The sequence below is a fragment of the Aquarana catesbeiana genome, linkage group LG08 (genome assembly GCF_042186555.1).
Source record: "Aquarana catesbeiana isolate 2022-GZ linkage group LG08, ASM4218655v1, whole genome shotgun sequence".
Lineage (NCBI taxonomy): Eukaryota > Metazoa > Chordata > Amphibia > Anura > Ranidae > Aquarana > Aquarana catesbeiana.
This window is the reverse complement of record NC_133331.1, coordinates 70,334,909-70,347,407: the sequence shown is the minus strand read 5'-3', so window position 1 is coordinate 70,347,407 and position 12,499 is coordinate 70,334,909. Positions and strand designations below refer to the sequence as shown.

The following is a 12,499-nucleotide window of genomic DNA, read 5'->3' as shown; positions in this document are numbered from 1 at the left end:
CCATTCCTGGCGCCTTACCTGTAATTAGAAGAAGACAAGAAAACTATACTAAAAACACTATCCTGCAAGAACAACTTCCATTACTAATACTTAATTATCCTCCTATACCCATAGCTTCCTTCCCATTATACCACCAAATGAGGCCTAATGTAAGACCGGAACCTTTGCGATTCCCACCTTCCAATGCGTTTCACCGCCTCCACGTCCAAACCCAATTTAGCTGCTTCAGTAGCCGCCCCAATCCTAAAAGAGTGTGATGAAAATTCTTTTCCTTGTAAGCCCACCTCTTCCAGGCATCTTCTAAAAATTGTGATGAACTGAAACTTAGATAAAAAACTACCGTCCAGGTGAATTAATAAAGGACCTTGTACACATGGACGTACTTGTAAGTACTGCCCAACCGTGCTCACCGGGCACAGGTAAGATCCCTGAATCGGGTAAACCCTCACTACCCTGCCTTTTCCTATTTGATCAGTTTTGGATCGTTTGACCACCACCGTCAAACCTCCCCGCTCAACCTGAACCTCCTGCCAACCCAAACCACCCTGAACCTTTTTAGCCGGACTAACCAGCTCGCTAATCCTGAATGCCCCAAAAAAAGCCATTACCAATGCCGCCTTAAACAACCCTACCTCATACTCTGAAGAGCATACCTCCCTCAACTTTGTCACAATTCTCCCCAGAATATCAAACGTCACAGGTCTTCTCGCATCCTTTACGATTCTATTTTTTCTATACCCTTTAAGCGCTTGACGCACCCAAAACTCTTTCGTGACATCCCGCTGACCCTGTAACTTAAACAGGAACGCTAACCCCGCTAACTGCATATTTAACACCGCCACTGATGACCCTTCCTCCATTTTTCGTGCCACGTAATATAGCAGTAACAAACCCAAATTTTTTCCTGACGGCTCCTCCCCTATGGCCTGAAGAAATCCCGTCCACTCTTTCCACACTTTTGAGTACGCCGCCCAAGTGGACCCACTTACCGACTGTTTGATCCATCCTGCGATGACACCAACGGAATCTCCCACAGCCAATCGGGACAAGGTACCCCTTGTTGCTCCGCTTCCGGCGCCAACTCTCGGAACCTGTCCCACTGGAAGCGAGATAACGCATCAGCGACCACATTCTCCACCCCCGGCAAATGTACGGCATGAATGTACACATTCAATTGCAAACATCTTAACACTAAGTGTTGCAACAATTTGATTACTGGTGGAGACGATGCTGTCACCCTATTGATAACCTGCACCACCCCCAAATTGTCCCCGTGAAAACGCACCTTCAGATCCCTGAAGGATGTGCCCCATAGCTCCACTGCCAGTACTACTGGAAACAATTCCAATAGTACCAAATTTTTGGTAAAACCCTCCTCTATCCATGATTGAGGCCAAGGACCTGCACTCCACCGTCCCTGAAAAAATGCCCCAAAACCCGTGGACCCTGCCGCATCGGTGAATAATTCCATATCAAAATTACTTACCGGACCCGCCATCCACATCGCCCTTCCGTTGAAAGATTCCAAAAACGTATGCCATACCCTTAAATCTTCTCTGTGCGACTTTACCAATCGCACAAAATGTCTCGGTGATTTCACCCCACCTGTGCTAGCCGCCAGCCTGCGGCTGAACACTCTCCCCATAGGCAGTATGCGGCAGGCAAAATTTAGCTTACCAAGAACCGATTGTAGTGCCCTCAGCTGCACTTTCTTTAAGCCAAGTAACCCCGCAATCTCTTTCTTTAAGTCCTCCAATTTGTCTTCCGGCAACCTACATTCCATGGCCTCAGAATCAAGAACAATGCCTAGGAACGTGATGACCGTGCAAGGTCCCTCCGTCTTTTCATTGGCCAATGGAATGCCGAATCTGTCAGCGATATGTTGCAGTGTCGCCAATAAAACCGAACAGATTCTAGATGATGCCGGCCCTATGCATAAAAAATCATCTAGGTAGTGAATGATTGAATTCACACCCGATACGTCCCGCACCACCCATTCCAAGAAAGAGCTGAATTGTTCAAATAACGCACACGATATTGAACAACCCATTGGCAAGCATTTGTCCACATAAAATTCCCCTTTCCAATGACACCCCAGCAATCTAAAACTATCCGGGTGTACCGGCAATAACCTAAAAGCCGATTCGACATCGGCTTTTGCCATCAACGCTCCTTTGCCATAACGTCGCACCCAACCCACAGCGGCATCAAATGACGTATAAGTCACCGAGCATGCCTCCTGATCAATGGCATCATTCACCGATCCACCCTTTGGGAAAGACAGGTGGTGAATGAGCCGGAATTTGTTGTTTTCCTTCTTGGGCACCACACCAAGCGGTGACACCACTAAGTCAGCTATTGGTGCCCAACGAAAAGGACCTCCCATTCTCCCCATTGCAACCTCCTTTGACAGCTTTTCAGAAACTACCTCCGGATGTTGCAATGCGGACCGTAAATTATTTGGCACTTGGGGAACTACAGTCATCCTGCATGGTATCCTAAAACCCCCCGTGAAACCCTCGTCCAACAATCTCGCAGCTTGTCTATCCGGATACTTACCGAGAAACGGTCGCATCCTTTCCACTTTCACCGGAGTCCTCCCTTTTATTCCCAACGTCCCCAATTCTGCCTTTTCCATGTTTAAAGCATCTAGATGCTGGATGCGTTCCCCCGCAGCCTGAGCACTCGTGCTTATACTTACATGTCGCACCAAATTTACAGGCTCCGGAATTGTATTGCCAACAAACCCCCTTTTTGTTTCCAGCCGAGTGTCCCAGGGCAGAAGGTCCACCGGCTCCTCCCTGAAAAAACTGGTTCGGAGCCCGCGTAGTCGTCATCAAGCGCATCCACAAGCTAATGTCCTTGTGGTCCCAACGCAGCTCTGGCCGTATTGCTCTCCGCTGCCTGAACTGCTCGTCGTATCTCAGCCAGCCCGTACCGCCATATACTCTGTAGGCCTCCCCTATGGCATCTTGATAGCAAAATAATGCTGAACAGTGCTCCGGATGCTTCTCCCCAATTACGCTCGCCATGATTGCAAACGCTTGCAACCAGTTTGCAAACGTCCTCGGTATCAGCCGATACCTCCTCTTCTCCTCATCGTCCTTCTTGGAACTGTCTGGCTTGACCCTATCCAAGTTAAATTTTTCCAAAGGTAATAGTGAAAATATTTCCACATACTCACCTTTCCATAATTTTTCCCGTACATCCTGTTTTAAGTGCGCTCCCAAAGGCCCTTCGTAACACACATACACTTCGCAGCGCGCTGCATCCGCCAGCCTGGTTATATCCTGCCTTTCTGTCGTCTCTGTAGCTTTTTCATTCCCCTGCGCAACTACACTCCCTGCGGACTCTAGGGCGGTAACCGCAACCGTTGCTGCGGGCGTCCCCACTCCTGCCGTATTACTGCTACCCCCTACTGGCGGGACCCACGCCGCTGCCGGGCCTCCTGCCATGCGCTCTCCAACCTCAAACTTTTTCACCAAATCTTTAATACCCTCCAAAAATCCCAATAAGCCTGAGCCCCCTGCTGGTGAGGCCACCCCCCTTATGTTGCTCTCAGGCCTGTTTGTGTCTTGTCCTACCCTGCTTCTCCCATCTAACCCCAGATGTGGTGACTTACCGGGCTGCACAGGTGTTGCCCCATCAGCCGACCGTCTGCTCTCCTCCTCGTCAGTTCTCCTGGAAGGGGGGGCCGCCTCCTCTTCCGATTCCGACACTTCTTCCCGATCTCCCGGATCTCTCTCTGCTTCTTCCACTTCTGAAAGCCCGCCTGGCCTGGTAACCGTGGCTGCCGCCGTCATCTCCCCACTTTCTCCCCTGTTGTAGTCATCTGCTCTGGATGCCTTGTGGACAGCATTAGCAGGGCCGGTGCAGGATACCGCAGCCCTGTATGCCTCCGCTCTTCCATCCCTCCTTCCTCCTCTGCTTCTGTCTTTATTACTCCTGCTGTCCCCTGCCGGATTAGACAGCCCAGGGACAGCAGCATCTCTCCTCGCAATATCTGAGCCTTCCGCCGTTATCCGGGGGGCGGGGCTCGCGCTCCCCGCTCGTCTCCTACTGCCAGTCCCGCCGTGCTGTCTCTCCCCGCCATGTGACGCCGGGGATGTGACAGCTCCTCCGCTCCTTCTGCCTGACTTCTTCTTCGCCGGAGGGCATCCCTGTTCTCCATCGCCGCTCCTGCTCACTCTTCTGCACACCGCCCGCTCTGGAGAGAAACGCTCGGGCGGACGGGACCTCCTAGCTCTGACGCCGCTCCCCTCTCCTAATGACAGCTGTGGTCCGGTTCTCTCCATGGCTGCCCCGATCGCAGCCTGCAGCCATGCCATGCCCCTCACCTCAGCCTCCGCTCTCAATTGGGACATGATCCTCTCTACCTCTGCCATGCTCGCTTGAAACTTTCCTCCAGCCTTCTGTTAACCCCTCCCAGGTCAACCCTCTTAAATAGTACCCCACCCTTCCTGTCCCTCCCCCTCGGCTCCATTTTAAACCTACCTTCCCCCCACTGTTCCCACCGTCATGTATGCCCTCCATTTTAGGCATTCCATGCTGCATTTTGGGCCTTTCTTTAGTATAAATCAAGCCTAAGGCAATTCAGTAAAGCCACTGGCTTACTTTTGCAGCACAAAGTTCATAAAGGGAATGAAAGTCCAAACATTGAGAGCATTCTCTCCAATCCATGCTAAAACTAGGGAAGCCTGCACACACACACCAGAGACCCCCCAGCATTGCCTCCTAAAGAACTGATTTAAAAAAAATAAGGGTATATATACAGTATCTACCAGCCAGGATATATCCATTCTGACTGTAACAAATAATAAAACACCAGGTTGGGTACCGTATGATCAGGAGTGCTGGACCAATGCGTTGGCCAGCACTAATAGGTATGCCGACTCACCGATTTAGGTGGCACCTATCCCGTCAACTCCTGAACACAAAGTATTATGAAGACACAAATTGGGGAAGATACCCCAAGGAGTTCAAAAGAAGGAGGGGAATAAGGCGAACAGACTTACCTATAATTATGAACTTTATTATATATCAAAATTGAACAGATACAGTAATGCGGACTGTGCAATACAGGTTAAAACATAGGACGATGTTGCCGTAAAAAGCACACACCTGGGTTCACATGCAGACCACAATCGTGAATTATAATGAAGTGCAGGCAAAACTGTAAATAAATATAGATAAGTGTGTGGGCAGAGGCGTAGCTTGAAGCTCTTGGGCAAAAGTTGACCTGGGCCTCCCCCTACTTCCAACGTGCGTGCAGATACATCCACCGCACGCACAAGATACTCAAAGTGGCTTAAGAGTTTTGAGTTCCCAGAGTTCCTCTTTACATCAGAGGATAGGGATTACCGCTGGAGAATCAGAGGACAGGGACCACCTCTGGAGAATCAGAGGACAGGGACCCCTGGCAAGTCACTTGGCAGAGCTCCGTTCCCATCCCAGCACTGTACACAGCCCCCCCCCCCCAACACTACACAGGGCTGAAATCACATTCCTTTACACACAGTCTGTCAGTCTTCACAGGGTGTATCTGGCTTTTATGTTGCCCTTCTGACCTGTGAAGTTCTCTGGTCAGAACGCCAGTGTAGTTGCAGTAGGCAGATACACCCTGAGCAGATCATGGCTAACTGGCTGTGTTGTAAAGGAATGTGATTTCTGCCCTGCGGAGGAGGAACAGTATAGAGTGCTGTAATGGGAAAGAAGCTCAGCAGCCAGGCATAGCATGCAGGGTGGAGGGGGTGGTCAGGGGGCTTTGGGGGGGGACAACTTAGATCTGGGGGGTAAAGCCATGTGACACAAAATCTGGAGCCTGCAGCCCTTCAGGGGCCCCCCGCGAGGAGGTGTTAAGGGATTTGTTTTAGCAATTTCTGAAGGTTTCTCTGTCAGTGTTGGCAGGTATTGGGGGAAGGTCACCTCCCGGAGGTGTGTGCCTTTTCCCCTGTTGTCAGGGAAGTGGGCAGTGGCGGCTGGTGAAGTTTTAGGATGGGGGGGCGCTGGACCCCGCCCTTCCTTTTTGACCCCTCCCACTTGGTGAAAATGGGCGTGGTTTCAGCGAAGTAGTGGGCGTGGCTCTAAGGTGGTGTAGTTAGTGTCTGAGATGAACGAGGGATGGAGGGAGTGGGAGAGAGGGATGGAGGGACAGCAGGCCTAGATCCTACACAACAATAGAAATGTGTATTCTAGAAAGTTTAACAATCAGCAGATAAAGATACTCCAAACACCTGGTGTTAGCACTTCAATCATCCCGGCACCATGGTTGTTATTGTGTGAGGATGATTGAAGCGCATTATTACTATTATTACATTGTAATATAAAATGAAATCATTCAACTCACCAAAATGCAGAATCAGTGGGAGCCCCGAGCGTGTCGCCTGCCACCAGATGCCATCAGGTGTCCCCAGCGGAGTCGCTTCTTACATGCAGCCTGTGTCACACAAAAAGCAACCAGCTGTGTGTAGAACATCTTATGTAGGACATGCCATGAATTACATGTTGTACATAGCATATTCTTCTACACATAACATGACATACACATAACATGTCCTCCACATAACATGTCCTCCACATAACATGTCCTCCACATGTCCTCCACATAACATGACATACACATAACATGTCCTCCACATACACATAACATGACATACACATAACATACACATAACATGACATACACATAACATGACATACACATACACATAACATACACATAACATGACATACACATAACATGTCCTCCACATGACATACACATAACATGTCCTCCACATGACATACACATGACATACACATAACATGTCCTCCACATGACATACACATAACATGTCCTCCACATAACATGTCCTCCACATGACATACACATGACATACACATAACATGTCCTCCACATGACATACACATAACATGTCCTCCACATGACATACACATAAAGCAGCCCAAACATATGTGTAGTCATGTGTAGGACATCATGCTGCAGACACCCACTCCTGGCCAGAGACAACACTTTGGATTGTAAGCACTTGTTGCTGTCATTATGGGATGGGATGGATTCTCACTAGGTGATCAGTCACTGAATGGAGGCTTTAATTTGAGTGGGGTGGGTGGGGGAGGGAAGGAGGTCATTAGAGCAGCTGAAAAAAACTTCTTACCTTCCCCGGCCGGCCATCCTCATCATTCCCTGTGTCCTCTCCTCTGTCATGCTGTTGGTGTGGATGGAGGGATCACCAGCCAGATTCCAGTGTCCGGAGAGTCAGTCTGCAGTCCTCATACTTCCTGTTTCCTCTGTCTCTTGGGCGCAATGAGACAGAGAAAACAGGAAGTGACATCAAACAGAGATGTCAATCAAACCGCCCGGCCGTAGTACAAGCGCCGGGCGGATGCTACTTGGCGATTCGGGAAGCGCCCCAAGGCGGGCTAAACGTCCGCAAATGCAGCGCCACGTCTGCAATCTCGTGATTGCACAGACGTGGCGCTTCCCATAAGTGCACTGTGTCCGGCGTCGCACTGTATCCGGCGTCCGAACACAGTGCACTTAAGGACTTTTTCTTTGTCATTTTTTTATATTTAAAGGGCCAGTATTAAAATTTTTTTTTTTTTTTTAACTTTTTTTTTTTTTTGACTGCCTGGAGGGGGGGGGGGGGGCGGCGCCCAGGCGCCCCCTATGGACGGGCCGCCACTGGAAGTGGGGTAAGTAGACATCCCTGGGTGGGGGGGTACAGAAAATCCCAGCTGGTGACTAGGAGACACTGGGCAGTGTCACACCTCACCAGTGACATCGGTCCCATCGTGGCTACAGGATGGCACAGGATGGCTGTTCTCACCTCAAGCTCCTCTCCATTCAGGAAATGGCTCACAGATTCTCCCCAGCCAATGGGAACAGAGGGGTGTGGACTGTGGAAGACAAAGTAAAAGCCCTGTACTGGAGCATGGCGGTGGGGCCCTAGGGCAGATTGGAGCTGGATTTTGTGGAGGATATGATAATATGACAGGGAGGCTGCAGGGGCCCCCTGGAGCTAGGGACAGGGTTGCGATTGTGACCCCTGCAACCCCTTATGCTTAGTTTTCATTTTATCAAATAATCAATAATTTCTTAGCGTCAGAAAACAAAACAAAATTATACAGTTATATTTAAACATGTTACAGCTCCTTCATACTCCTACTATAAATCATTTATTTTAGACCTTTGATTGCTATTCAAAAATACTATAAAGTCTTCAATAAAAAACTATAAGGTGAAAGGATATACAAAATATATAAGTAATGATAACAAATGTGTCTTATATTTTTATTTTAGAACCAAATCTGGAACCAAACACCAGGTAATTGAAACGTCCAGCTTCCAGCATTTCCCCAGTGCAGTGCAGATGGCGCAGGTAAGAGGCTGAGACTGCAAAATGGATAATATTTGATCAAAAAAGTAGTTTTTTCCTTTAATTTGTTCATGTTTGCTCTCCCTGCATTGTGTTCAGGTTCGAGTTCAGGTTTGCTGCTACCATGGGTTTATGGAGAATACTTTGGGTTCAAGATTTGCAGTCCTGTAAATTTTTTGAGCAGATTTGCCCAGGAGAATTTTTTTAAAAAGCGAATGCACTACATGGCCTTCAAACTACGGACAGCAGGCTGAGAAGGGCCAAAAACAGGCTTAATGTTAAAGGAGAAGTCCAGCCTGAGCTTTTTAGGCAGGGCCTCTCCTCTGGGTCACAAGTGTGCAATTAGTTTTGCACTCCTGTGACCCGGTCGGAAGTCTGCTCTCCGCTGACGCCACTGCAATCAGCTGAGGCAGCACATGATCCCAACTTCTAAAGTCCTGGATCTGCCAGCTGCCTTGACTGATGGCAGCCTCAGCGAGCTGCTGAGACGGCCGCTCCCCGCCCCTCCACAGCTCAACGCTTCAATGAGTGTGGAGGAGCAGAGCAGGAGAGATGCTGACTGACAGGCAGCATCTCTCTCCGCTCGGGGAGGGGAGAGAACCCAGCCATCGGCGGTGTTCAGTGGCTTGGTTCTCAGTGCAGAGACGGCGGGGGACAGCTGCAGCATCGGTTTGATGCTGCATCCACCTAGGTAAGTATGAATATAAAAGAAAAACAAAAAAAACACTTAACCACTTCCGGACCGGCTCACAACAATATACGTCGGCACTTTGAACAGGAGTATCGTCATTATATCAACAGCTAGCTGCCATAGCCCCAGTATCCTCTTCTTCAGTGAGCGGTCCAGTTTAACATTTTTTAAAGCGCCCCGTCCCACCGAGCCCGCGCGCAGAAGCGGACTCATACGTGAGCAGCACCCGCATATGAAAACAGTGTTCAAACCAGACATGTGAGATATTGCCGTGATTGTTAGTGATCGTTAGAGCAAGTGCAATAATTCTAGCCCTGGACCTCCTCTGCAACTCAAAACTGGTAATATGTAGAAATTTTTAAATATTGCCTATGCAGATTTTTAAGGGGAAAAGTTTGTCGCCATTCCACGAGTGGGTGCAATTTTGAAGCATGACATGATGGGTATCAATTTACTTGGCGTAAAATCATATTTCACAATATAAAAAAAAATTGGGCTAACTTTACTGTTGTCTTATTTTTTAATTAAAAAAAAGTGTATTTTTTCCAAAAAAAAGTGCTCTTGTAGGACCGCTGCACAAATACGGTGTGACAGAAAGTATTGCAACGACCGCCATTTTATTCTCTAGGGTGTTAGAAAAAAACAGTATATAATGTTTGGGGGTTATAAGTAATTTTCTAGCAAAAAAAATGATTGAAAAAAATGATTTTAACTTGTAAACAACAAATCTCGAAAAGAGGCTCTTCCCGCCCACACTATAGCCGAATGACGGCTACAGCACGGACTTACATTGCCAGGAGGCCGTCAATAGACGCCCTCCCCTTTGCACACTCCCCATGTGCCCCCTGCAGGTCGTGCTCGCCACGCTCTGTGATCATCGAGTCAATGAGATCCCCGATCAGCCAATGACAGCTGATCATGTGATGTAAACAGAAGCTACGTAAACATTTTTTTTTTCCTCACGCTGACAGCTGATCACCGGCTTCTGTTGAAGGGACATCGGTCCCGAAGAGGAAGAGGCACAGCCGCCTCATCTGTGCCAACCAGTACCTCCTGCCAGTGCCCACAGTGCCATCAATCGGTGCCCACCAGTGCCACCGATCAAAGCCCAAGAGTGCCACCTATCAATGCCCACCAGTAATGCCAATCAGTGTCTCATCCATGCCATCTAGCAGTGCTGCCTATCAGTGTCACCTACCAGTGCCCATTACTGCCACCCATCAATGCCCATCAGTGCCACCCATCAGTGCCCTTCAATGCCACCTATCAATGCCCTTCAGTGCCGCCCATCAGTGCCACCTCCCAGTGCCCATCAGTGCCACCTCTCAGTGCCAACCAGTGGCCACCATTGCCGCCTATCAGTGCCCACCAGTGCCGCCTATTAGTGCCGCCTTATCAGTGCCCATCAGTGCCACCTTATCAGTGCCCATCAGTGCCGCCTTATCAGTACCCATCAGTGCCGCATATTAGTGCCCATCAGTGCAGCCTCATCAGCATACATCAATGAAGGAGAAAAATTACCGGTTTGCAAAATTTTATAACAAAATATGAAACCATTTTGTTTTTGTTTTTAAAGCTTTCGGTCTTTTTTCTTTTTCTTAACAAAAAATAAAAAACCCAGAGGTGATCAAATACCAACAAAAGAAAGCTCTATTTGTGGGTAAAAAAATGATAAAAATGTCATTTTCTTACAGTGTTACATGACCACGCAATTGTCATTCAAAATGTGACAGCACTGAAAGCTGAAAATTGGTCTGGGCAGAAGGGGGGTTTAAGTGCCCAGTAACCAAGTGGTTAAAGCAGGGTTCCACTGTCTCCAACATTTTTATTTTTTTTTTTGGCAAAATGACAGATTATGTTGTTATTTAAATATATAACTCGCTTGTTCCGTTTTTAGTGATTTCTACTGTCCGTTTTCTCACAATAAATAAACTTATAAATTTTTATATTGCTGGTTGTCATCTTGCCTGTGGGCATGTGAAGCCCACAGGCATCCTCTTCCGGGAAACTGTGCTGCTGATCGACCAGCATGCACCGCCCGTTCTATCCCCCATCTCGCGCATGCGCAGTAACCTCAAATTGGAGCGCCGTTAACAGCTCAGGTTGCCCTCACAACGGACAGCGTCGTATGAAGTCCCGCCCCGTTGTGATGGCAACGGAGATAAGCACTGACTCCTGGGAACAATGACACAAGCTCCCAGGAGCCAGTGCGGATTAAAGGAAATTACGAAATAGCCGCACTTTACACGCCCATATCAGCAAACTCCACATACAGGAAATACAGATGAAGTTCTGCAAAACTAAGGTACAGTAGTAAAAAAAAAATGTTCCGTTTTTAAATTAAAACAGTGAGGGAATCGGCTTGAGCTAATGTTATAAAATCGGGTGGAGCTCCGCTTTAAGTGGTTAAGCCAGCCCCCTCACTAAACTGGGGGGATGCACAGAACAGCCATAATGTGAATGAATTGGAAAGCTGACAAACTGCAGCGAGATTAGGGTCAGTTAGGAAACTGTGCTTTAATTCTGATTGCTAGCTCTTAGGGATATCATTCCATTTTTAGCTGCTGCTCTGATCATAGGAAACTTTCTTTTTGCTACAAGGCTTCCTTTAAAAAGAAATGGGCTTTTGTTTCTGGGGTTGGTATTTTGGGTCTTTAATTTTTTTTTTGTAATGTTGATAGTGTGTTTTTTAATTTTGGGGTGCTCAAGGTGGAGCAGTCACTTGTTGCTGACCATCTGTTGGAGCTGCCTTTTGGTTGCAGCATAGCGCCTCATTTTTTGAGAGAATAAAATTGAAGTGCAAGAACAGGGTCGACCTAAGCCACTCACATTATATCACTCACATTTACTGCAACCTCTTTTCCCCATAGATAAAATAAAAGTTAAGCGTACACTGGTAAGGCCTATTATCCCTCATTAAAACTATCCTGCTGCTTGCCAACTTTAAACTCCTGTATCCTCTACAGCACTGGTCTCCAAACTGCGGTCCGGGGGCCAGACGTGGCCCTTTGCTTGCCTTTATCCGGCCTTTGGAGCATTATTTTCCCTACTGTCAGCAACGGTGACTCAAAGTTTCTGCCACTGACCCAAACGATGGTATCTTTCTCTGATTCAAACATCCCTCACATGCTCTTTCTCTCCCCTGATGTAGTAGGTCTGAGCTCAGCATTTGAGAGCTCACTCCTATGATGGTGGAGGTGAGCATTGATGACTAGGTCTCACTTAGCAATGTCCTGGGAGTACTTAGCAACGTCCTGGGAGTATTCCAGTCAGGCTTCATGTGGTATGTAAATGGCCTACACCTATAGCAAGGGCTTTATTCAACTTGAGTCAGCGCTGCACAGTTTGTTTTTATCTACAGATGCCCCTTATCTGCATAGGCTGTTTTGTGATAAGGGTGACCTATCCTTGTAAACTGTCCTGCTACTGA

At 48.0% G+C, this 12,499-nt stretch overlaps 1 protein-coding gene across 1 annotated transcript in view; it reads left to right on the top strand.

The window, feature by feature from the left end:
- Positions 1 to 12,499, top strand: part of LOC141106673 (rap1 GTPase-activating protein 1-like) — a 165,887-nt gene that overhangs the window by 94,895 nt on the left and 58,493 nt on the right. Inside the window, exon 8 of the mRNA XM_073597613.1 lies at positions 8,303 to 8,381. Within this exon, the coding sequence (XP_073453714.1) occupies positions 8,303 to 8,381 (79 nt within the window). The remainder of the gene's footprint in view (positions 1 to 8,302; positions 8,382 to 12,499) is intronic.